At 32.3% G+C, this 26,310-nt stretch overlaps 1 protein-coding gene across 1 annotated transcript; it reads left to right on the top strand.

Moving 5' to 3' along the window:
- The first annotated feature begins 83 nt into the window (after positions 1-83).
- On the top strand, positions 84-26,310 carry mRpS30 (mitochondrial ribosomal protein S30). Its single transcript, XM_035362467.2, has 5 exons — positions 84-803; positions 7,958-8,101; positions 11,518-11,632; positions 22,650-22,817; positions 25,833-26,310. The coding sequence occupies exons 1-5, from the start codon at positions 252-254 to the stop codon at positions 26,291-26,293; spliced, it is 1,440 nt and encodes a 479-aa protein (XP_035218358.1). The 5' UTR covers positions 84-251; the 3' UTR covers positions 26,294-26,310.

Raw genomic sequence — 26,310 nt, 5'->3', positions numbered from 1 at the left:
GAGCTATTAATATCATTATTTTGAATTTGATTAATTTTTAAATTTTTGATATCATTAATGCTGAAACTTTGGAAGGCTGAAATTGGCAACAATGTGAAAACAAATACAAATGTTAACTAATTTCTAGTAATGGCTTAACCTTTTCATAAAAGAAAATTGTACTATTGAAGCATAAATTGTATTATTGGGATGGTGGTATAAAAATTTGATGCTTTTTGAAATTCATTAGCAACTCTTTTTTTTCCCCCAAAATGATAGCGTGCAGAGTTTTATCCGAGAAGAGTCTAATTCACAATGTTCTTATTTTCCGGTGTTCACATGCCTTGGTTGTCAGCAAAGAAGATTGTTTATATCCTCCTATTGTTGATATGTCAAAAGAAGGCCAAAGGAGGCACAATCGTCAGTTGTGGTATGATTCAATAAAGGCTTTGCCGACAGTTGAGCAAAAATTATATGAATTGGCTGTGCAACAAAGAATGAAATTACTAAAATATTTACTTTCTAGTGTTCCCCAGACATATCGTGCAGTTCCCTTTTATCAGTATATCACCAGAACTCATTTTGTCGATAACTTGCCAGAACGGCTACTAAATATGAATGTTGATGATGAATTGAATGACATAAAAAGTACTCTGTGTGATACTTTGTTGAAATATTATTATAATCCTTGGGCAAAAAATAAGTCTAAGAAATTCGACGATTTTTTAAATGAAAAAGCAGCTGGCTCAGGATTAGTGAATATGCTAATATCACAATGTTATAAAAAACTTGCTTTAAAAAATGATTATATCTTAGAATCCATGGTAAGTTCTGATTCGTAACATTTTATACGTAAAGATTGTTATATAATTCAGTGGAAATTGATTACTTTCGAACAGTAATCTTGTGATCAGTACTGCTTTTCGGGGGGGGGGGGGGAATATTCTGAATTTTCTTCAGAATTGATCCTTACAGTAAAATGAACTGTTTAGCATGGTTACATTCGTGAATTCTGAAGCATAATACTTGGTCTTTGAAGTATTATACTATAAATAATTTCTGGTTTTAAATTAAAGCATGGTTCCTTTTTGTGTATATGTAGCTGGGCCAACTGATTCATCTTGGATCTGAAAAATATATCTTTCAATCCTGCTTAAAATGGTGCTGTTTAAGTTTTTTTAAAAAAAAGATGCTTTATGCTTTGCTTGATATGAATTTCAAGTTACCAAAACATTTGAAAGTTTAATCATTATTTATTACACTCCAACATTATTAAAATAAAGAGAGTGAACTCCACATTTGCATTATGATTCATTATGGCAAAAAGAAATGGTAATCAGAAAAATTACTGTTGAATTTCAAAAGTGCAAATCAATGAATAGTCAAATACACATGTGCTGTGTGCATAACTAGGTTAACACATAAATACTTTTTGTTAACATTGAATTCTTAGGTGACCTGTGTTTCTATATCAATACTTTTAACGACATAGCCTCACTAGTATATATATATATATATATTTTATGGAGGTATGGATACTCAGAAAATTTACAAATATTTGTATCTTATTCATGTGATGTGATTAGTGGTTTAGTAAAGATTTATAAAGTCTTTTTATCTTAGCGAAGTTTGTTTATGGACTGGGTTAAAATCCGAAGCAGGGAAGTCGGACTGGCATAGGACAATCTGGACAGAAAAGTCTTATTAAAATGAGTTGCAAGTTCGTGGCATTAATAGAGATAATATTCGAATCTATGTGAAATTAACCCTCCAGACAGCCAAACTACACACATATCTGGTTGTAACAAATGTTTTCCACCAAAAAAATGTTTAGTAAAAGTATATTTTAGGTTACCCCTTGGCAATATTTGACAGTACATGGATACTGAGTTTGCGCAATTCTTTGAAAAATCGCCGCTACACAAAGCCAAAATAACAAGACAAAGAATTGCCCAAACTCGGTGTCCATGTACACATCGACCTATTTTCACTTTAAAAAAAAATCCCAGAATTGCACAAAAATGGCATTGCACACTCCCTTGACTTTATCCATCGACCTATTTTCACTTGAAAAAACATCAGAAAATTGCAAAAACTATGCCTTTCCCTTGAGTTTGTCCACGTGCACATCAATATATTTTCATTTAAAAAATCAAAGGAGCACCCAATTCTACAGTAGAGACAAACAAAAAATACATAATCTCAATAAACTGCATTTTAATCCAAACAATAAAATAACATAAAAAAGGGAAAACCTGTTATACATTTAAGCACTACACAAACCAAATATCCATTTACCTTATTTAGAAATTCCTTCGTCTTCAGTCTGTGGCACACAAAATTCCTTAAAATTCCAAAAACTTCCTAAAATTATCCGAACTGAAATCCATATATTGGTGTCACCACATAAATTCACAAAAATAAGAGTAAAAAAATCTTGCATAGTTCTGGACTGCCCAGAAAATGGCTACTAAGTATACCTTATTATTTACACACCAGTCAATTAATGCACTTTTCACGAGCCAGTTTCCCTTAGAAAGTCCTCCACGAAGGCATCCCTCCCTTTAGACAGATAGCCCTCGTATGCTTTGCCATAATTTAATAATCCTAATCCTAATGCACTTTTTCCCTTTTGTTCCAAATCGTACAGAAAGTTCAAATTAATCTTACTACATTCAGCCATTGTACCATCTAAACAATGAAACAAGCAATGTACTTCCTAAGCAACACACACCACAAAAGCCCTTGCAAAGCATCCCATGATTCAAAATTTCCCGGAATAATGCAAACGATTACGTCATATTAGGGTTTCTATAACATTCAACTACTCAGGTTACCATAAATGATAACACAACTTCGTGATAATCTAAGGGGTATTTTAAAGTCAACTCTAACCAAATGTTCTTAATAATGTTAGGGAAAAAAAAATATGAAACAGTGCCTTTAGTATGGGTAGTAATCACCACCCAAATGTTTTATTTCCTGCCAACATTTTGGTAGTTTTTCAAAGATGTAGCTAGAGATGCGAAAAAAGGTAAAAATCCGAAGCAGGGATGTCGGAGCTATATGGTGGGTGTGGCAAGCAATCCCATTCCAGTCTGTGTACAGAATCCAGACGGTGAATGCAGACAATTGCGGTCTAGCATTATCTTGATGGAATTGAGTTCGATGTTTTTCCTTGATAGCAGCATCAAAATGGACTAGCATCTAGCTGTACACCTTATTGTCGAGTTTTACTATTTTCAGATTACTGTTCATGGATAATACCATAACAGTCTCACCAGATACAAAGCATGATGTTTTTTGTTAGTCAAATTGCTTTTGATGCTGCCGACAGGCTCACCGTGCGCATTTTAATATTTTATCTGTTGCCATTCTGCTGGAATATCAGAAGGCAGTTTGTAATCTCAAGGAATCTTTCGACTAATCTTTACTGTATGGCACTCCTTGGTTTCTGTCTGAAAAAAAAATCACAAAGTGGTATTGGTTGTTTGTGAAATCTGGAAGCCCACTGCATAGGTTTTTTGGTAACCGTAATGTTGGCAAAATTAGCCTTGGGGAAAATTTGTGGTTTTTTTTTTTTTTTTTTTTTTTTTTTTTTAAGTTTTTGTCATTAGAAAGAGGTTATTTCTGCAAATATTGCCAAATGTGTTGTGATAAATTGAGATTTTGCCTATTTTTTGTAATAGTAACCCTTTTGTTTATGGACCAGGTTTTTTTAATTCTTACCATTCTTTTCAGTTGCTGTGTTTGTTTGCACATGCATTAGTGTTGTATTTTGAGGTGGGTGCCATCATTTGAGTATATCTAAGATAAGTAAGAAGATGAAGGCTGATGATTTGGATTGTTCAAATTGGGAATTTGAATGTATTTATCCGGCATTAACAGCAGGTGAGCCAAAAAACAACCAAAAATTGAATTGGATTGCTTGCGTGGAGGATGGTGGTGGGAAGCATGAACGTATGTACGTGAAAAAAAGATATGTTAAAAAACGTTTCAATTATTTATTCGACTTTGTGTGTTATTTTTTGTTAAAAGATTTGTTGTTTAATGCTTTTAATTTAGGAAATATGTATTTTTGGTTATTTATTACTTTCTGTTTGTGTATTTTTGGTTTTTTTGTTTGTCTCTAATGAATTTTTTCTGGTTAACATGATAGTTTTCACTTTGTTTTAGCTTCCCGATTTCTTTTAAGTGAAAATAGATTGATATGTAACATGGACAGAGTTAAGGCAATGTGCAGTGCCTAGTTTGTGCAATTCTCTGATGTTTTTTCAAGTTAAAATAGGTCAATGTGTACATGGACACTAAGTTTGTATAAGTCTTTGATTTTTTGTTTTGGTTTTGTGTAGCGGGCGGAAGGATTGGCACTATCTTGAAATTGGTGCCAATCTTGGTATCAAAAAAGAAACGATCTGCTAAGGGGCATAAATTTTAATCTTTCTTTTTGCAGCTTTTGGGAAAGACACTTTACATGGGTAACGAATGGCATTATGATTCCTAGTGGCTCTAATACAGTACAAAGTCCGTAATCCGGACGTCCATTATCCGGAATGATCTAAAATCCGGACCTCAAAGCCAGAAACTTTTTTTTGTATGCTTTAAGCATTTGATTTTTCCTTCCATGATAAAACATGTGGAGATTTTCATTTAAATATTCCGATTCTTAATTTCACTTAGGCACTAAATAAAATACCTCATTATGGAATTATAATCATGTAAACATAAATTTGAGAGATTAATAATTTGACTCTGTAGCTGAGTATCTGCTTGGCATACATCTCAAACCAAAACATTCACCTTTTTTATATCCCTGACGCCAACCTGGCGAGTCATTATTTATTATATTTTGCTTTCATCACCGCATGTTTATCAATACATGACAGGTTCAGTAATAATTCATGCAGGGATGTCTAAACTTTTTTTTATATATTAGTAATTGAATAACGAGTATGGCAACCTTTTATGCTAATATTATGCTTGGTGATGATTATACATTTTTAAATGCTCTAAGAAATGTTAACGAGGAAAAATTCAACAAAAATTTCTTTTCATATGCTAAAATAGATTTTATTAATGAAACTCATAGGCCAAAAGATTACATTTAGTGCTATTTTAATTAAGAATAACTGATATGTTATTCAAAATAAACCCAGATGCGGCAGCAGAATATGTCGACTGGATGGCAGAATTTTTGGCAGAATGGCCCTATTATTTGCATGATTGCGTTGAATTTGAATGACGGATTTTGGATAAGAAGTACGTTGTTATTTTGTGGTTTACGCAGTAAAATGGCTGAATGTTATAAGATAAATTTGAAGTTTCTGTAGGATTTGGAATGAAAGGGGAAAAAGCATTAATTGACTGGTGTGTAAATGAAGGTGTACTTAACAGTCATTATAAGTGTCCTGTCTGTAAGAAGGAAAATGCATATGGTCGAAAGTCAGAACATTGCACATTCCCTTGACTTTGTCCCTATACACATCGATCTATTTTCAGTTAAAAAGTCAAAGGAGCACCCAATTCTACACTAGAGCCAAACGAAAAATATATAATAAACTACATTTTAAATCAAACAATGAAATAAAACAAATCATCTTGTACCATCTAAGAACTACACAAAGGAAATATCCACTTACCTTATTTAGAAATATCCATGTCTTCAATCCATGGCACACAAAATTCCTTAACAGCATCCAAAAATTTTCCTCAAACCATGTTCCCTTTCTAATGGAACACTTATATGGTGAGCATTACACAATAAAAACCTTTACAATAAAACGATTATGACTGAACCAACAAACACATCTGAACAATCTTTATGTTCGACCATATTAATTTCCTTCATACAAACAGGATACCATTGAATTACATGGAACAGTTTCCTTTCTTCTGTTCTCAACTACTTAAAAAAAAGGGGGAAACTTCTCCTGCTCTATCATTCTATGCCACCAAACACCCACTTTATCGCCGGCAGCCGTTTTAGAATGCACAGTACACAATACATGACGTATTTTCTAACTGACATCCAACAAATATTTTCCTATCAGTCAAATTCACTGCAATCATGCAACCAGTGATGTCATAACAGGGTTTCCATAATATTCAACTACTCAGGTTACCTTAAACCTTTTAGGGGCACAATGTTATGATTTTTTAAAAGTTACGAAAAAGTAGACATAATGACATGCAATGGTCCTATAGATAACATAAATGAGTTTTAAAAAAAATTTTCCGTTCCACTTTAAGGGGACCGGTTTCGCCTTGAAACAAGCGCCTGTCTAGAGCACTAAACATTTGCTTATTTATCTTTACTTTGCTGAAAAGTATCTAAACGTAACCCAAATCGCAGATTATACTAGTAAATTACTGAACAACTAATAAAGTAAGTAATATTTGCATAAACATGCATTTTTAATTATAAATAAAAAATTTAAAACAGGAAACAAAAAAGTATGAGACAAAAAGTAACTAATAATGCACTAAATCACTTGCATAAAACTATGAAATATTTAAAAAAATTATGTTTAAAACTAAGAAAATTATATGTAAAAATAAAATAAATTAAGATGCATACAATTATTTTACTATGAACTAGAAGCATGAGAAAAGCGACCGCTAAGAGAAGCATAATAAAAACGCAACTACAAGTGTTTTTCAGTGTGCTCTGTGTCTCTGTAAAAAATAAGAAATGTTTTCTCTCTCTCAAAAGCTCCATAAATCCTCATCTTTGAAGCCACTCAAACGAAGATATTGTGCAACTGTTTACAGCAGTGATACGAAAGCAATAAACACAACTGCAGAAAATCTCGCGACTGCGTCATCTGATCATTTCTTCGATGTCCCAGAGGGGCGGTGGTTTCATACTGAAACCGCAATAAAAACATTCAAATTTAAAAGGGTTCCATTACTTTTTTTTGTAAACTAAGGACATTTCATTACTCATTGATGCCTGCTTATAAAATATATTGTGGAAAAATTAAAAATTTTTGGGTTTTTTGCTTTTAAAATGCGTCAAAAAGAGTAGGGTGCAAAAGAAGCTATTTTTGAATGATTCGTATCAATTAATGGATGCCCAGAAAGGTTTGCTGCTGTCATCTGTTATCAGCTTTAATAAGTAATTTAATTTTAGCAGCGGTTTTGAGGGGAAAAAAACCAAATTTTATAAATTAAAAAAAATGTTGAAAATGCGGTTTCAAGGCAAAACCACCGCCCCTGAAAGTGTTAAATGAAACAACAACTTCAGGATAATTCAGGGAGCACCTTTAAATATACCTTAACCCCTTCTTTCAGCATTTCAGCTTATTAAGTTTAATTGTTATTCTTTAATAACAGTGCTGCAGCAAGAGAAGAAAGATAATGGAAATTAAAAAGAAAATCATTCAGAAGCACAAATAAGATTTGCAACTGGAAACAGTATTGTAATATTATAACAATGCTACATAAAATATTTTGTACAATATTAAAGACAGCTAGATGCAGCAGAAAGAATCAAGTGTATCAAAGCAGAGGCCATATGTTCTAGAAGGTGATATAAAAAATATGTTACTTTACATTTAAATAAGTGAGAAGCAAATATGAGATTATTTTGTTCGAGTGATCGGACAGTGCAGTTAAGTCTTGATGCTAAGGATGTATTTCCTGCTGTAAGCACATTAAGCATTTCTGCAATTTAAAGCTTGATTTGGGAAATGTTTGATTTTATTTTATTTTATTTTTTCGGGGAGGGGGTACATTTTGCATAGAAGAAGGAAAAGTCGAAGATTTTCAAACAATGCTTGGGGTATGTTTTAAGTATTTATAATTTAGCATTTACAATGGAATTTTTTACATTATAATGATCTAGTTTCATATTTGGATAGAAAATATTTCATTCAATTCTGAATATTGTTTGTGAAAACATATTATTAGTGTAATATTATTATTATTATTTTATCAATGTACTGTTTAATTTATTAATATCATCTTTCTTTGTCAGATTCAGCAGCATCCGAGAGTGAGTTCATTTTGGTGGCATAGTGGTTTTGATTCTAAAGAGGACAGAATATATGAGAAGAACCTTTGTTTCCAGTATCATGATTTTCCTGCATTTGTAATCAGAATGAAGAAACCTCTTTCTCCAGTGAGATTGTATTATCATGCCTTTTATACTTTAGTTGTTCATGTGTAGTACTCAGTAGTTAATGAGTATGCCATAGCTGCCAGCTGTCCCAGTTTTTCAACATATCTCACTGTAGATTATTGAATCCCTTGGTTTTTAATTTTTAGTCTTTACTGAGGAAATTATTTGCTAGCAATAAGTGAAATTTATTGTATGAAAGGAACTTAAATTCCATTTCCCTTCAGAATTGATTTTCAGAAAAATTTTTGTTATAAAATTTTATTTAATCTGAATTGTCTTAATCTACTGTAGACATATATATGTTTTTTTTTTTTTTTTAAGATTCAAACAATGTTTAATCTGTTAATATTTGTATTTATTTTTTTTTCTTTTATATCCACACCTTAGTATGTACATTAATTGCTAATTTAAATTGCATTTTGTTTAAGTACTTAGATAAGTAAAAGCTTTTCTTCCCCACTCAGAATTTTCTTAGCATAAAAGTGTAAGAAACTTACAAAATTTAAAATTACATTTAAAAATGAAAATAGCCAAAGAACATAAAATTAAAACTAGTTAATTAAATATTAATATACTGTACATTAGAATTATATTATGTAAACTTCAGTAACTTAAATCTTGCATTATAAAGCAAATTTAAGGCAATTTTTAGCTTTTTTAAAGTGGCATCGCCGCGCAGTGCAAAATACCTTTCGGTTTTTCATGTTTCAAAGTTGGCAGCTGTGGTATGTGATGTAATATTTAGTAATGTAGCATATGTAAAATACTTTAATATAAAATACATACTTGGATTAAAAGCTAAAGATTGCTAAAGATTATTCTTCATAATTCTAAGTTAAAGATTATTCGTCATAATTTTTCATGAAGGAAGTTAATGATCCAAAATTGTCACAGCAATTTCTGTATGCTTATAGGCCAGTTTGTGTCTTTGGTAATGTGACAGGATATTTTAAAGCCCAATAGATAAGTTAATTTCATTGACTGAGAGAGAGAAAAAAACTTTGCTGCACAGTCATATTACTTCAAACAGTTAATACAGTCAAAAGTCGTTAATCCGGACTCGTCGGGACTTTGGCGATTCCAAATTATCGATTTTTCCAGATTATAGATCATCAGTTTAAATCTGGTAAGATGGCATGCAGAAATTAAAAAATTAAAAATATGAAACTGTAATTTATGAAATAAAGAACAATTATGATCTAAAGGGTATCAAAATTTACAAAAAGAAAAAGCTTAATATTTATTTGTTTACTTTATTAAACATTTCTGTCAATGTAAGTTGTTTAAGTTGCTTCGTTTCATGTGATAATACTTTCTCTTTAATTCTATTAAACAGACATAATTCCTTGTTTAGTTACAAAGTTCCGCTGTTCAAGTCCTATAATTGCTGTGTCCAGAATACCGACTAATTTGTCAATCGAATTTTTTTCATTTTCAATAACCTCTGTCACTTTCTTCACTATTGGAAGCGAATTATAATGACGAGGAACTTGTTTTAAATCATATCAAAGACGGAGCACATCAAGATGAAATACTACATTTGGTAAGGAATTATAAGCCAAATAAAATAAAAACATCTGCCCTGAAGATAAGGATAGTACAGACAAATCAACTTCCAATTCATTACGCGCCGCGGCGTTTCCCCCGCCGAGCAGCGTGAAATTGATAAACAGATTTCGGATTTCGAAACATATTTTCGCTTTAGATCCTTTACATGTTAACAAATATATATCGGAAATTCTATTTGATGTAATCGAAAGTTTAAGCTTACTTTTATAAAATTGCTCTAACAGTCTGCAAAAAATAATAAGCCGGATCCAATTCGAAGATTAAGGAACAACGCAATCTGCAACATTAACTGAATTAGATAATTTTAGCTTAGCTTACACCGTCTGTTATACATTAAACGCGCATGCATAAACGTTTTATGAGCATGCGCACAAGCATATTCGCAGCCGTAAAGGTCTTACGTGCGCACATAAACGGCTATGCTATGCGTCACGTAAACGGCGGCTATGCATCAATGTGACGCATGCGCAGAAAGTTTGTAGCTTTGAGGTCCGGATTATGGGTGTCTGAATTAACGACTTTTGACTGTAATCCTCTTCTTTTCCCCTCACATGTTGAGTAAAATTATCCAAACAAATGCTATGATTTTAATTACTTCTGTTTTTGGAAAAGTGATCACCAAAGAGAAAATAATTATTGATGATATTCAATATCTGAGCTTATTTATGTTCTGAAAAATACTGTTCACTTCTAGAGGTGTCATTACAAGAGATTTCACTGTATTTATTATTATAATATTAGTAAGTCCCTGATTCTCTAATGAGTCGAATATGTGGATATGTGAAGTTTATTATGGCATAAATTACGTGGGAATGAGAGTTATTTCTATGGGGAAGACAGAATTCACAAATGTACATGAAGGTACCCAAAGCCCATCTATTAAAAGCCCCCTACTGTACTTTGCTAGTTTTTATGGGGGAGAGATAAAATTGCATGTGTTTAAAATGGGCTTCGTATTCTTTTTCTCCCCTTCTCCCACCAAAATCTGTGAATCAGCATTAAGCTTTTTAATTGCAGATAACAGTATGGTGATTCACAACATCAGAAATAGCGAATGTTTTTCTAAAAGAGTCAGAAATGTTCCATCTTTCACAAGAATTAGCCAGAATATTTTTGAGGAATAATAAATGATTAATCTGCAGAATGAATAATCCGCATATAAAATTAGGAGTTCAGTATACTTTTACTGCAAAGACAGAAACTTTTTTTAAGTTTTCTCTCTTGTTTAATCACTTTTTTTGTTCATAGGGAGATTTTAATTTCTAACATGTAATGATAAGTTTGGATGTATGCTGAGCTGCATGGATATAAAGGAAAATTAAATAACTGATTTTGAAAATTGTAAGTCTCTTGGTTCTGTGGGCATATTTAATACAGTTTTGTCAGAAGTTTATGGCTAATGTTTAAAGTGTGCTTCAAACCTTTATTTAGCAGTTTAAAGTGCTGTAAGTTAATATATAACTTTTTAAATATTAGATTTTAAATTTCAGTTTAATAGAATAGAAATAGCATTAATATATCTCTTATTATATATCAATATGTAATCATGGAATATACAGTAATATATAGATATAAATGTATATCTCTTAATTATATCTCATAATATTTAATCATGGAATATGCAGTAAATATATAGATTTAAGTGATATGAGATACATAATTAAGGCTATGTAAAAGTGGGCATCATTGAATAATATTCAAAAGTATAAATTAATTATGGTATGCTTTTTTTTCCAAATAATGCTTTGATTTTTTTTATGTATAGATATTTAAATCTAACATTCTGATTAGATATATATGCTATTTTAAGTATTGTTTGAATTAATTTTATTAATATGTTTCTGTAGATTGTGAGTTTAGATGACCCACTTTGTGCAACTGCAGAAGTGCCAGATTATAATTATCCTCCAAAAGGTCTTGGAAATGCAAGTAAAAGATGGCACATGATTGCGTCAGTCCCAGGTAAAACAGTATATGTGTGTGTGAGATGTTGTAGTTTCTGAGTTGAATTTTTGCAGGAGCTGAAAACCAGTTCACGCTTAAGTCAGGGTCGATAGATGAGGACTAATGTAAAAATCACTACTGGCTTGATGGTTAAAACATTATTTTTATCTTTTACAGAAATAATTATTCAGAATTGTGTCTTTAACTTAAAACTGGCATGACATTAAATGAATTTAGAAATGCATGACAAGGATATGTTAGATTAAATAAAGTTAAAATATGTCTGGAAATTAAAGCATATTTTAAATTTTGAAAGGCTGTTTGGCATTCAGGCAGTTATTTATGTGCAGTATCTTTTTTGAGTAAATTTCTTAAAGGGGCTCTAATTCTTGCATAATTATGATGTACATAATACTTCCAAGAATTCTTTGTAATTCTTTAATATTTTAGGGAATTATTAATTTTTAATAACTTTAATATCTGCATTATTGGGTTGATATTTCCCTGTTTGAACTTCATATCCTAGAAAATTTATTTTTTCTCTGGCAAAATGGCATTGTAAGTATTTTAATTTTATATTTTCTTTTCACGTATCTCAAATATTATTTTAACCACTTGCACTACGACTAAACTTCGTGGTTGCGGTGCCGTATGCTACAATGTAACAAGTGGCAAAGTGTCTCATTTATGCCACTCCATGTCTGCGAGTGCAATCCAGAGCTGTAACTCGAGAAATAAACAATCTCATTGTTAGGTGACGTGTGCACCATGTTATTTTCATTTTTGCGATAAATGCGTATCGATGTGGTGTTCACGCCGCTCGCATCTATGAAATGAGACAAAAGCATCTCGACGTGCGTGGCACGTCTTTTTAGTGCATGTGGTTAAGACACTATGAAAGTTCTTCAAAATTTGGGGAAAATACTATTATGTCATCAAAATAATTTAAGGCAAACAGAATTTGATATATACAGTCAAAAGTCGTTAATTCAGACACCCATAATCCGGAATGATCTATAATCCGGACCTCAAAGCTACAAACTTTCTGCGCATGCGTCGCGTTCACGCATGCGCACAGGCATTTGCGAGAGCGCGTAAGACCCTTACGGCTGCGAATATGTTTGTGCGCATGCGCAATTAAATTGTAACGGAGTTATACGCTAAGCTAAAGTTATCTAATTCAGTTAATGTTGCCGATTGCGTTGTTCCTTAATCTTCGAGTTGGATCCGGCTTATTATTTTTTGCAGACTGTTAGAGCAATTTTATAAAAGTAAGCTCGATTATGTCAAATAGAATTTCCGATATATATTTACTACAAAGCGAAAGTATGTTTTGAAATCCGAAATCTGTTTATCAATTTCACGCTGCTCTGTGGCAGAGGGGGGGGGGGCAGAAACGTCATTATTAGATTATGATAGATTATAAAGATTATGTCAAATAGAATTTCCGATATATATTTACTAATATGTAATTTGTATCTACAAAGCGAAAGTATGTTTTGAGATCCGAAATCTGTTTATCAATTTCACGCGGGGGATTGGAAGTTGATCTGTCAGCACTATCCTTATCTTCAGGGCAGATGTTTTTTATTTGGTTTATAATTCCATACTAAGTGTAGTATTTCATTCTGTCTTTGATATGATTTAAATCAAGTTCATCGTCATTATAATTCGCTTCGGATAGTGAAGAAAGTGACCCAGAGGTTATTGAAAACGAAAACATTTCGATTGACAAATTAGTCGGTATTCTCAACACAGCAATTATAGGACTTGAACAGCGGAACTTTGTAACTAAAGAAGAAATTATGTCTGTTTAATAGAATTAAAGAGAAAGTATTATCACATGAAACGAAGCAACTTACATTGAAGGAAATGTTTAATAAAGTAAACAAATAAATATTAAGCTTTTTCTTTTTGTAAATTTTGGTACCCTTTAGATCATAATTGTTCTTTATTTCATAAATTACGGTTTCATATTTTTAATTTTGTAATTTCTGCATGCCATCTTACCATATTTAAACTGATGATCTATAATCCGGAGAAATCGATAATCCGGAATCGCCGAAGTCCCGACGAGTCCGGATTAACGACTTTTGACTGTATTTAAAATTTGTTTTGGAGCTGTTTGAAAAATAGTTTGGTAATTTTTCCTACGAAAAAAATAATCTATTAAATTAAAAATGACAAAAATTAGTTGTAAAGCTAATTTTCAGTATTATTTTCATTTAATTTGATATGCCAATATCCAGATGAGGTCTAATGTAAAAAATACTTTTGCATTTGCCAAGTGATCTAATACTGCATCTATTCTAGGTATGGGTTCGGAATTGGTTTTAGTAATTTGGTTATGTTTTCTATAATCAGTACATAATCTAGTTTTTGCATTTTCGTTATTTTTTATAGACTAAAGTTGCAGGGACAGCATAAGGTGTAAATGCTGGTTTTATAACACCTGCATGCAATAATTCATCTATTTGTTTTTTTAATTTCAGTATTAATTAATAAACAAGCCTACATCATATTTACTTTTGGCAAATATATGAATATATAATTAATAATTCTTGCAACTGGTTATTTACACAGGAATTATCACATTCATTTTTTGAAATATCATTAGCATAATCTTTTTCATTTTGAGTTATTTTCACATAAATGTAAGAAATTATTCTTAAGAGGATTATTTAGACATACATCTTTACTTATATTTTCCTTAAAAATTGATCACATCATAATCAGTAAAGTTCAGTTGTAGTTGAAACAAGAGAACACAAGATGAAGATAATAATAAATAGTTCAAATGAGAGTTAACAATATAAAATATCACATTTCTACTTATTCTTCCAACATTACATAATAATTTAATTAATTTAGTGACAGAAATACCTTCAGATTTAATATAATACAGTAACTTCCTTAAGGGTTCATTTTCAGTGGTTTCAAAATTATCAATACATTTCCCCCAATGGTGGGCACTTAGCCGACTTAGGCTAGGCCACTACTAAGGCCAGAAGTATTGGCCATTTTACTGTGAAATCACCTAATAGGTGTCCACTGTTGCCTTCTATAAAAGGACGGTGTGGAAAAATCCCCCAAATGATTTATGTATCGCCGTTAGAGGGCACTTCGCTTCTGAAAAAGAATGTTAGTTTTTTAGTTTGCGACGTAATTAGTTAGCAGTGAACCTTCGATGCAATCCAGGTTGCTTTGTAAATAAAATGATTATTTTTGTAGATTGTTGAAGTATTTCACTTCATTTAGAATTAGATCAACCTTTCGCAATATGGTGCATCGGTGCCGAGAACCTTTGGCCAATTTAGAAGTTTGTGTTTTTTAATTTTGGATATCATTTTATGCGAAGACAGCCAAGGTAAGCCTGTATTTTCTATTTTGATATAATATGGCAGATCTTATTGCTAAACTGAAATCGAAACGAAAGGTATTGAGGACCGGAGTGTCCAAGATATTAAAGAAAATTGAAACCGAACTGAATAAAGATGATAGTAGTATAAATGTAAATGTATTAGAAGAAATTTTAGACCAGTTAAACGAAAAATCAAAATCCTTGAGCAATTTAGACGCTGAAATAGAACGAATTAAAAGTCGAAGAAGACGAATTCGAACTTGAAATCTCATCTGCTTTGGAATATGAAGAGAAAATTCAAGTGTGGCAGTTTAGAGGAAAGAAAAAGTTGAAAGAGTTGAATAAGCTAGAAAATTCGGACAATGCAAATAGGGACATTTCTAATGAAACCGTTACAGAATTCCAAAACGAAAGTAACAAATTCACTCGTCTTCCAAAATTAACGATCTCTAAATTTTATGGTGATTCTTCGGATTGGTTAGAATTCATAGGTCAGTTCGAAAATGCGATTGATAAAAATCCGAATTTATCAAAAATAGAAAAATTAATTTACTTAAAAAGCTTTCTTGGTGGCTCAGCCGCCAAAGCTATTTCTGGTTTCGCTCTCATCGAAAATAATTACGAGGCTGCTCTTGAACTGTTACGTTCCAGATTTGGTCAAAAGAACATCTTAATTAATTCGCATTTAGGACAACTCTTAAGTACTTCACCTGTTAGAAATCCTAATGATATAAACGGATTAAGAAAACTTTTAGATCACGCCGAAGTACAGATAAGAAATCTTGAAGCATTAAAAATAGACTCTGATACCTACGGAAATCTCTTAACGCCTTTAATTTTGAAATTACTTCCTAATGAATTCGTTCTTGATCATAGCTGAAAAATTAAAGACGAAAATTGGGATTTAAAAGGTTTGTTAGCCTTTTTGAGGAACGAAGTATTCAGTAGAGAACGCGCGGCTTCTGTTAATTATAATTCTAGAGAAAAATATTCACGATTGGAAAAGCATTTGCCCTTCAAGCATAAACATTCTCCAGCCATAACGAGCAAGCCGTCTACAGTTGAGTTAATAGCGGCGTCATCCGAATCGCAGTGTCTGTTCTGCGGGAACACAAATCATAAATCTGCGGATTGCAAAATTTTAAGTGTAGAAAAGAAAAAAGAGATCTTAAAACGTGAATTGCGGTGTTTTTTATGTTTGGGTCGATTTCACCGGATTCAAAATTGTAAACAAAAAATAAACTGTGCCTTCTGCTTTAATAAACACTCCAAAGCCATTTGTTATTCATTCCATCAGAAAAAAGGTAATGAAAAACCTGAAAAGAAAACGTCGGATTCGAGCGTTATTTCCGCTGTTTCGTCATATAATTCCGATGAAAATAGATCTAATAAAATATTATTACAAACGGCTTCTGCATTGATCCGAAATAATGATAAATCTGAAAATGTCAGAATTCTTTTTGATAATGGCCCAATGAGATCTTTCATAACTAAAGATGTATCTACTAAAATGGAACTTCCGATTGTTAGACAAGAATAACTTTCTGTTTATTCCTTTGGTGATAAAACTGCATTAGAAAAAACCTTTAATGTTGTTAGAGCAAAACTAGAAAATGTTAACGATCCTAATCTTAATATATATATTGAGCTTCTTGAAACCGAAAATATATCTAATACTGTTATCTCTCCTCCAGATTTGAACTTTGCTAAGAAAAATAAAATTTTAAAAAATTTACAATTAGCAGATTGTTGTAGAAAAAGTGACAAAATTGATATTCTCATAGGGGTAGATTTCTACTATTCTATAATTACTGGTAAAATTAAAAGAATTTCAAGAAATGTAGTAGCCACTGAATCTTTATTTGGGTGGTGTTTGCAGGGTAAAGTAAATAATGATCATAGTGAATTATTAACTATGAAAGTAATTGTAAATGAAAACTTGATCAGTTACAACAGTTTTGGAAGCTAGAAAACTTGGATTTGGAAAGTGATACTCAAAACGACAAAACTGTTGATTTAGAAATTATGAAATCTTTCGAATCTGATATCAGGTATAAGAACTGCAGATACCAAGTAAAATTACCTTGGAAACCGAATTCAAAACATTTAATGGAAGATAATAGGGAGATAGCACTTGAAAGATTTAAGAAATTGAGTAACAAATTTAAAATTGATAACTCTTTGTTTGTTCAATACACAGAGGTTTTAAAGGATTACGAGTTAAAACATATTATTGAACCAGTTCAAGAAGACAATCAAAATGATAAAACCCTATTTTATTTACCTCAGAGAGCAGTCATCAGAAATGATAGAGCAACAAGCAAACTAAGAATAGTTTATGATGCTTCAGCCCATAAACCAAAAACACTCTCTCTAAATGACTGTTTATATACTGGTCCGAACCTATATCCTGATATTTTTGATTTATTGATAAAATGTAGACAAAATTTGATAGCCTTTACAGCGGACATTACACAAGCATTCTTACAGATAGAGTTAAATGAAGAAGACAGGGACATTACACGATTCTTTTGGAAAGATGATCCTGATGATAACAATGAAAGTTTGAAAATCTTTAGATTTACAACAGTTTTGTTTGGAGTAAAATCTAGTCCCTTCTCCTGGCTGCTACTATTAAGCATCACCTTAAAAAATATTCAGAAATATATCCTGAAACAGTAGAACTCTTAAACAACTGCCTATATGTTGATGACATTATTGGTGGTCACCAAAATTTAGAACAAGCCCTGAAAACAAGTTTAGAAATTGTGAACATTTTCAATGAAGCTAGCATGTCACTACATAAGTGGCATACTAATTCCAAAGAACTCAAAAATATTTGGCATCGCAAAGAATTTTCGATGCAAGAATCTTCTGAAGTTGTTCCGATCAAAGTGTTAGGAATTAACTGGGATACAGATAATGATAATTTTTATTTTGACACACAGCACTTGACAAATTTCATTTCCTCATCAATCAGCTCAAAACGTTTTCTATTGCAAACCGCAGGCCGTATTTTTGATCCTGTCGGATTTTATGCCCCTTTCACTATAAGAATAAAGTGTTTGATTCAGGAAATCTGGTCTGCCAAAATTGATTGGGACGATGAACTGCCACCTGATCTTAGTTATAAATGGAAAGCCTGGTACGAAGAAATTAAAGAACTGAACCACCTCAGAATTCCCCGCTACTATTTAGAAGGAATATTAGATGCAGATGTGAAACAAATAGAACTCCATAGCTTTTCTGATGCTAGTTTGAAAGCTTATGGATGCATGGTATATCTGAGAATAGTTTTGAACAATGGAACTTTTCAAACAGTTTTTGTTGCTTCCAAGAGTAGAGTTGCACCTCTGAAATCCCTTACACTTCCTAGATTGGAGCTTTTGGGTGCGCTTTTATCTGCTAGATTGAGTGATAAAATCGCAAAATGTTTAAAATACGAAGTAATCCCCTTCCACTGGACTGATTCTCAAATAACGTATTTTTGGATTCAGGGATCTCCCGAAAGATTTAAATCTTTCATCAAAAACAGAGTTTATGAAATTCAGAAACTAACTGAAAGCAATAATTGGCATTATTGCCGTGGGAAAGATAACCCCTCCGACCTCATATCACGAGGAACTACTGTTGCTAATTTAAGAAATTGTTCACGTTGGTGGTTTGGACCAGAATGGTTACAAAACAAACGTATAGATTGGTCAGTTCAACCGAAGTTTGACGTGGGAAACAATAAACAACTAGAACTCTGTAGTAAAATATCTGTTTATGACATTGTTGTGAAAAGAGATGGTCAACTATTGGATATAACAAAATTCAGTAATGTGCTGAAATATCTCAGAATTATGGCATGGATTAGACGTTTCGTTGCTAAGGCAAGAAAACTGCCTGCTAATAGTGGAACATTAAGTACTTCTGAAATTCAGGACACTGAAATTTTTTGTGTTCGTAAATCCCAGATGGATTTCTTCACACCTGAAATTAAGGCTCTTCAATTCTAACAAGTCAATTTCTCCAAGCTCTGGTATATTCAGCTTGGCACCGTTTCTTGATGAAAATAAAATTCTTCAAATTAAGGGAAGATTAGAAGAAACCGAATATACAGTTGACGAGAAGCATCCAGTTCTTCTTCCTAAAGATTCCAAATTTACTGAATTAATTGTAAAAAGGGAACATAATAACGTTCTGCATGCGGGAGTTGCAGCAACTTTAGCCAAACTAAGACAGAAATTTTGGATTCCTAAAGGCCGTCACCTGGTAAAGAAAGTCTTAGAGAACTGTTTAATTTGTCGGAAATATGCAGTAAAACCAGCGAAACAAATGACAGCTCAGTTACCTAAAGATCGAATTGTTGAAACTCCACCTTTCTATGTTACAGGCGTGGATTTCACAGGTCCAGTTTACATCAGGTCTGGAAACGACATTCAGAAATCATACATCATATTGTTTACGTACGCTGTTACACGAGTGTTACATCTAGAACTCATTTCCAATATGTCTGCAAACAAATTCATTTTGGCTCTGAGACGTTTCATTTCAAGAAGAGGAAACTGTCACACCTTTTATTCAGATAACGCAAAAACTTTCAAATATGCTGCCAAAGATTTACAGTATTTTTACAGCATAATTAAAGGTACAGACATTCAAAATTTTCTAGCAAATGAAGGCTTGACTTGGAAATTTATCGTCGAGCTTGCTCCATGGTGGGGAGCTTTTTATGAACGTCTTATGAAAACCATAAAGGAACCGTTGAAAAAGATATTAGGTAGAGCTCAACTGAATTTTGAAGAATTTATGACTGTGTTGACAGAGGTCGAAAATATTGTGAATAGACGTCCTTTGACCTACGTTTACAACGATTTACATGAACCTGAACCGCTTGCACCAGCTGATTTTTTATTGATCGGACATAAGGATGAATATCCATACAACTTTGCTGAGATCCTGAATAACTCTCCAACAAGAAAGAGTCTAATAAAACGAAAAGAACATCAGACAACACTTATAAAACAGTTCTGGAAAAAATGGAAAAATCAGTATCTTCTTGAGTTAAGAAATGCTCACTTCTTCGGTACACCAGAAGCCAAGAAAAATCTTAAAATTGGTGATATAGTTTAACTTGAAGGAACAACTAAATCTAAATTCCTCTGGGATTTAGGTTGAGTAATTCAAGTCCTCAAAGGACGTGATGGTCTTGTACGATCATGTGTGGTAAAAACTAAAAAAGGGGACCTTAAGAGACCTGTGCAATAGATATACCCCCTTGAACTATCAGACTGAAAATGAACTAAATTTGTAACCTTTTAATTTTACTTCTTATACTTCATATTCACTAACACAGTCAAAAGTCGTTAATTAAAAATATGAAACCATAATTTATGAAATGAGCAATTATGATCTAAAGGGTATCAAAATTTACAAAAAAAAAAGCTTAATATTTATTTGTTTACTTTATTAACCATTTCTTTCAATGCGCGCATGTGTAAAGCATGCATTACACATAGTCAAACTTAGAAAATTGCAACCAGAAAACTATTTGATGTGTATTCATCATATTTATAATGACGAGGAATGTGATTTAAATCATATCAAAGACGGAGTACATCGAGATGAAATACTACATTTACTAAGGAATTATAAGCCGAATAAAATAAAACATCTGCGCTGAAGATGAGGATAGAGCTGACAGATCAACTACCAGCGACGTCCCCCCCCCACAGAGCAGCGTGAAATTGATAAACAGATTTTGGAATGGTTAGAGAAACAAAGGATATGCCTTTATCCATTTTTTGCAGCAATTCCACTTTTTGTTTGATGGACATCGAAACATGCTTTCGCTTTGCAGATCCTTTGGCAGCTCCAGAATCGGAAATTCTTTTTGACATAATCAAAAGTTCAAGCTTACTTTTATAAAATTGCTCTAACAGTCTGTAAAAAATAATAAGCTGGATCCAGTTAGAAGATTAAAGAACAACGCAATCTGCAGCATCAACTGAATTAGATAATTTTAGCTTAGCTTATACCGTCCATTATACATTAAACTGAGGTCCGGATTATGGACGTCCGGATTAAAGACTTTTGACTGTACATGGTATTAAAATCAAAACACAGAAAAATGATTTAAAAGCACCCTGATGGAAAAAATCAAAACAAATATCAATATATGTAGACCAAGGCATATAATCACACTTTCAGTGTAATTTTTCACTTTTTGAATTAGGTGATTTTTAACTTTAAGAATGAAGCACACTCGCTAACTTTAGACACCCATTCAAAGCACAAAAAAACTTCTCACACAGCACTTGAGAGGCATAATAACCTTGACTCGGTTTCCTTTTAAAATATGCACTTAATCACTGATGGTAACTGCGCACAAAATCAACACATTTTGGATGATAAACTTCTCGGATCTCTTTCACTCATTTATTCCATTGGGATCAGCCACATAGTTTTTAAATATCCTACGAACTCTCTGTGATGATATAGTTTTTGTGGGAACTGAAAACCAATTTACGCTTGACTCAGGGCTGAGAAGACTTGTGTAGATGGCGATTAGTGTGTAAATCACAACTGACTTGATGGTTAAAACATCATTTTTATTTTTCACAGGAACAATTATTCAGAAATATATCTTTTCGTAAAACTTGTACAACACTATGGATGCTAAATGTGCCCCACAATTTCAATATATGTAGTTTACATTTTAGACAATGAAGAAAGAACGCAAAACATGATTTACTCAAGCAACAGCAAGCGAGAAAAAGCAATTATGTACTACCATGGGTTGTTATTTATAGCTGGAAAATCTTTATGTTAATCCTGAGCAGTGACTGGGTTAAAGGTATTGCAATGCAGAGAAATTTCAGGGAAAGAGTGATGTGGCACGCAGAGTAAAATGGCGCAAAGTGTATCTTTGAAGCGGGAATGTGTTTAATTAAAGCTTATGAAGTTAAAGATCTATTAAGAGTTGATTCCAGTTATGTTAAAAACTTTTGTTTCATATTTGAAGATTTTAATAATTTTTTTTCTTTTCTGAATTTGCATTTATTAGTAATATTTGTTATAATCATGAAAATGAAGCAGAATATAAGTGTATCATAGGTTAATGTGATATAAGGTTTTTAAAAAAGATTGCATTAATAGCCTGAACAATTGGTCACAGATGAATGGTTTTACTTAAAAAAGCAAATTAGATTTAAAAAAAAAAAAGTTTTTCAAGCAGTTCTGATTTTGGTCTAGGGATATCTTCTAGTAAAAGTACAGAAATAGACATTTTCTTTTTCAAAGAAATTTCCAAGTAGTGAATTGTTCTTTATCCAACTAAGTATATCCAAGTAATAAAAGTAACTAAGTAAGCTTTATCCAACTAAGTAATAAAAAAATATTGCCCTTGAAACTGTTTTCAAAATTATATTATTTAAGTGTACTAGAACCAGAAAAGGGGGATATAGGGATCATGTAAAACTAAATGAAATTTTACTGCTCATTATATTTTAATCGATAGTGAAGAAGCTAGATTGATGCTTTTGTATGCCAAAATGCATTAACATGTATCTCTGAAGCTCCTGTTAAATTTAGGATAAATGTTGTTGATTATTAAAATTTCCTTTCAAATGTATGCCTTTTTTATGTACCAAATATTGAGGTTATTTTTTCACCTTGGATAATTTATAGGCTACTGGCCTGGCGATCCATTCGAGTTTCCCTTTTTGCTTGTGAACACATCTGACATACTTAACCGACTACTCTGCAAGTTACAATACTATAATCTTAAGAAGATAGAAGATAGTGTTGCCATGATGTCTTCTTTTGGATGGTTGAATGCTGTTGCTACATATCAAGGTATTAATTTTAAGTGCATTGTGTTTTAATTTACTTTTCTTAAAAATAAGTATTCTTTTCAAAATATTTTGTATAGTTTATCTTCTAGTAATTTTATTTTATATTAAGGAAGTATTATATTGCATCAAATAATCAGACACTCTAAATATGCAAGAAAACATACATTTGCATGTGCAAATACAGCTGTGCATAGCATATTAAGTAGTAAGAGATATATTTATTGCATAGCAAGACTAATATAATAAACACTTTAAATTATTTATGCGATAACTCTTATGTACTTGTACTTCAATATACTACTTATTTGCAATTTTGAATGGGTGAGTTTTGTTTTACTGCTGCTTAAAAGTATGGAGTAGATCAGTTTTTATCAGCTGTTTCAAAATAGAGGGTGTTTTCTTCTTTACTACATCCACTCACTTAAAATGTATTCCTTTCAGTTCTGTTTTTACTTTAGGAATATTTCAGTGCATCATCACGGAATAATACTGCAATCCAAGTTTCATTGCATGTGATAATTTTGAAAAAGATTCGATTCCATCTCACATCGCTTCAGAATATCAACAAAAATTTCTTTGCAGCTCTCTTTTTGCTCTGGTATAAGATCTTTAGGTGAATGACAATCAATTAAATTGCAGAAAATGTTATTTTTATCATGCATGTTTGGATATGTATAAACATGTATGGCAAGTTATTATAATCAGTTCTTATTGCTGTGCTTAAAAATAAAGATGCAATCTTGTTATTTAATTGACAGACCTTGTATATACAGTGCACTCTCAATGATACAGGCTAATGTCTGAGAAGCAGGTTATGTATAATTAAAAAATACAGATAATCAAAACTATCAGTTTTCATGCATATTGTATGTGTTAATTTGTTAAAAGAAAATCAGTAATTTTACTTTGTTCTTAAGAACATTTAAATATTTGTCCAGTTTTACTGAGCATTTTTTGAAATGCTGTTTTTCACTGTATTCAAATTTCCATTGACTGACGAATTGCAAAAGAGTTTCAACAGAAGTCATAGCTGTCACAGAACTAATATAAACAGTATCTTCTTTGTTTGTATTTTCAGTACCAATCTCTGCCTCTTCTGTCCTTGTGACATTCGAAATGATATCTGCATCACCCAAGCATTAGCCTCTCTTGGTCAAATTACCATCAAACTATGCCTTGATTTTTCCTAATCTTCATTTTCAAGAATTTTTCATTTTCAGTTTTTTGGCATACTCAGTTATTGCCTTCACTTCTCCACAATTAGATATATTTTTGATTTCTATATTAGGAAGAATTTTTTCCATGATCAAAGCAGTGTTATTGATTCTACTTTTGATTAAGCTTTTTCTACTCTGGATATGGCATCCAGTACTGTCAACTTTTTTCAAAACATCATTAAATCATCATCTTCATCAACATGAGTTATGAGAAGACCAGAAAACTAAACTCGTTTCACTGATGATATTACATCTTGTTCCATCAGCTGAATTAAACCGGTAACATTTGATGGTAAAAATTTAACCATCATTAGATCATTCATTGTTTTTTATACACTCTTGCACAGAACTTTGAGTGTGCATGCATGGGCATTGCACACACGGGTAAACCACAGAACGGGTAATTTGCACCCAAATAATCAAGGGTACATTGCAAGCTTTAAAACTTCAGGAGAATTTTAAATTTCATTGGAATCTGCTATAACATAAAACACTTTGCTTGTGAAGCTCTTTCTCTATAACTACATTTTATCTAGTAGTTTGAAATTGAGTTTAAAAGCTGTAGTTGTCCAAATCTATTACTTCTGTAGTGATTAGGTTATTGCTACGTTGGCAACCCAGAGAACTACAAATACTTCCCTTCACTGAGGGCAAATGATGAACTATGTAACACACTTAAAAAGTGCTGCTTCACGCACAATCCACCTTACAACCTAATGGTAACACACATGCCAACAAATGGGGTTTCTCAACCATGCTTCCCCAACCATCAACGGATCCGACTACTTCAGTCACTGCCCATCAAATGCAACAATCAATCACATCAATGCATTGAGCTCGCGGTCACGCCCCCTAACCGAACTTCTCCTCATATTGCATCAGAAACGCAGGAAAGTGTGTAGTGATTTCGAGAGCCACTCAACGCTCACAAATTTGTAAGAGTTGGAATTCTTGAACATGTCACACGAGAGCTCTTTTGTGCTAATCGTAGAGAATTCGACTTGTATTAAGCAGACTCAGGATTAAATCCTGAGGTCATTATCATCTTCAAGGGCATGGGAAACTCGTGCATTGCAGCATTTCTCATTGGTGCTAATCAGAGGGTGATTCAAGCAAGCAACTACTCACTCGAAGCTACTGAGGTCTGTCGCACCACGCGATCACTACACTTCTAATGCCATGTTGCTGCTCAGTTCCTCAAGAAACCCTTGGATCTATTATTGTACATGTTCTAACATGTTTTGAACAAATGGTTGATACAAATGCAAAGTTCATTAAACAAATACACTAATCAAAGTTTAACATTCAGAATTTTTATTTTTTGTTCTTTATGTGCCAATTTCACCTGATGTTTGAAATTTGGACTATTCATTTTTATTGCATTTTTTTTTACATGGTTCATATAATGCATATACCAAATTTCGTGAAATACCTTGACAAGAATGGGCTTTACATAGGTCTGAGTAGTGTCACTTTAATTATTACCATCCTGTTAATTTAAATATAAAAAGTTTCATATTTGTACATGCAAAATTTATGTTTGTAAAAGTTTGGAATAGAGATTTACATAGATAATATTTTCATGGGCCAGCTACCTATAATCATAAGTGTTGTGTTTCCTAATATTTAGCCATTAATTGTGAGATGATTAGCTTTTGTTTTATAGTTTCTTTTACCACACTAAATGTAAATTTTTTCATTAGTAATAGATATTAAAATGTAACAAAGTAATAGATAAGTAACATATTTTTTTAATTTGTTGATAAGTAATGTAATGAGATTAAATTTTTTTTTTTAAGGTTTTACCCCTTTCCATGATGTTTCTTATCCCATTGTGACTCACACAATTCTCACCAATGGCCAGGATTGGAATTTTTATGTATATCAGCTCAATACCATTGCATTTCATAGTGATGTAGATAAAAAAGACCGCCGGAACATATGCTGGTCGTCTGGGAAAATGCGACTCTTCGACGCTGTTGAAGATGGGAAAATCAAAGGGATTAATGATGAGGTTTTCAAAATGCTCCTGAAGTGTTTACTGAATGCTCCATACCTTCAAGATAATTTAGTTTTAAAGCCATATTTAGGAGCTGATGACAGAAGTGAAGAAGAAAGAAAAACTATGAGATTTTTCCTCAGGCGAATGAACAGTCGAGCTCGTGATCCTAAAGCCTTTTTGGAAGAAATACCAACATGGGCAAGAATTTATAAATATCATCCTGATGCTCCACCATCCCCCCTTTTAAAATTATATTAAAAATATTTAGAAATTTG

The sequence above is a fragment of the Stegodyphus dumicola genome, chromosome 2, assembly GCF_044657685.1.
Source record: "Stegodyphus dumicola isolate Sdum_Otavi_A_Nest chromosome 2, ASM4465768v1".
Lineage (NCBI taxonomy): Eukaryota > Metazoa > Arthropoda > Arachnida > Araneae > Eresidae > Stegodyphus > Stegodyphus dumicola.
The sequence above is the reverse complement of the archived record's forward strand: the minus strand, read 5'-3'. Positions and strand labels throughout refer to the sequence as shown.

What these genes read in the sequence shown, in the direction of transcription:
- mRpS30 (XM_035362467.2), top strand. Translation starts at nt 252, where the DNA reads ATGATAGCGTGCAGAGTTTTATCCGAGAAGAGTCTAATTCACAATGTT. An exon ending in ATTATATCTTAGAATCCATG is followed by an intron (nt 804 to 7,957) that starts GTAAGTTCTGAT and finishes TTTCTTTGTCAG; the next exon opens with ATTCAGCAGCATCCGAGAGT. An exon ending in CATGATTGCGTCAGTCCCAG is followed by an intron (nt 11,633 to 22,649) that starts GTAAAACAGTAT and finishes GATAATTTATAG; the next exon opens with GCTACTGGCCTGGCGATCCA.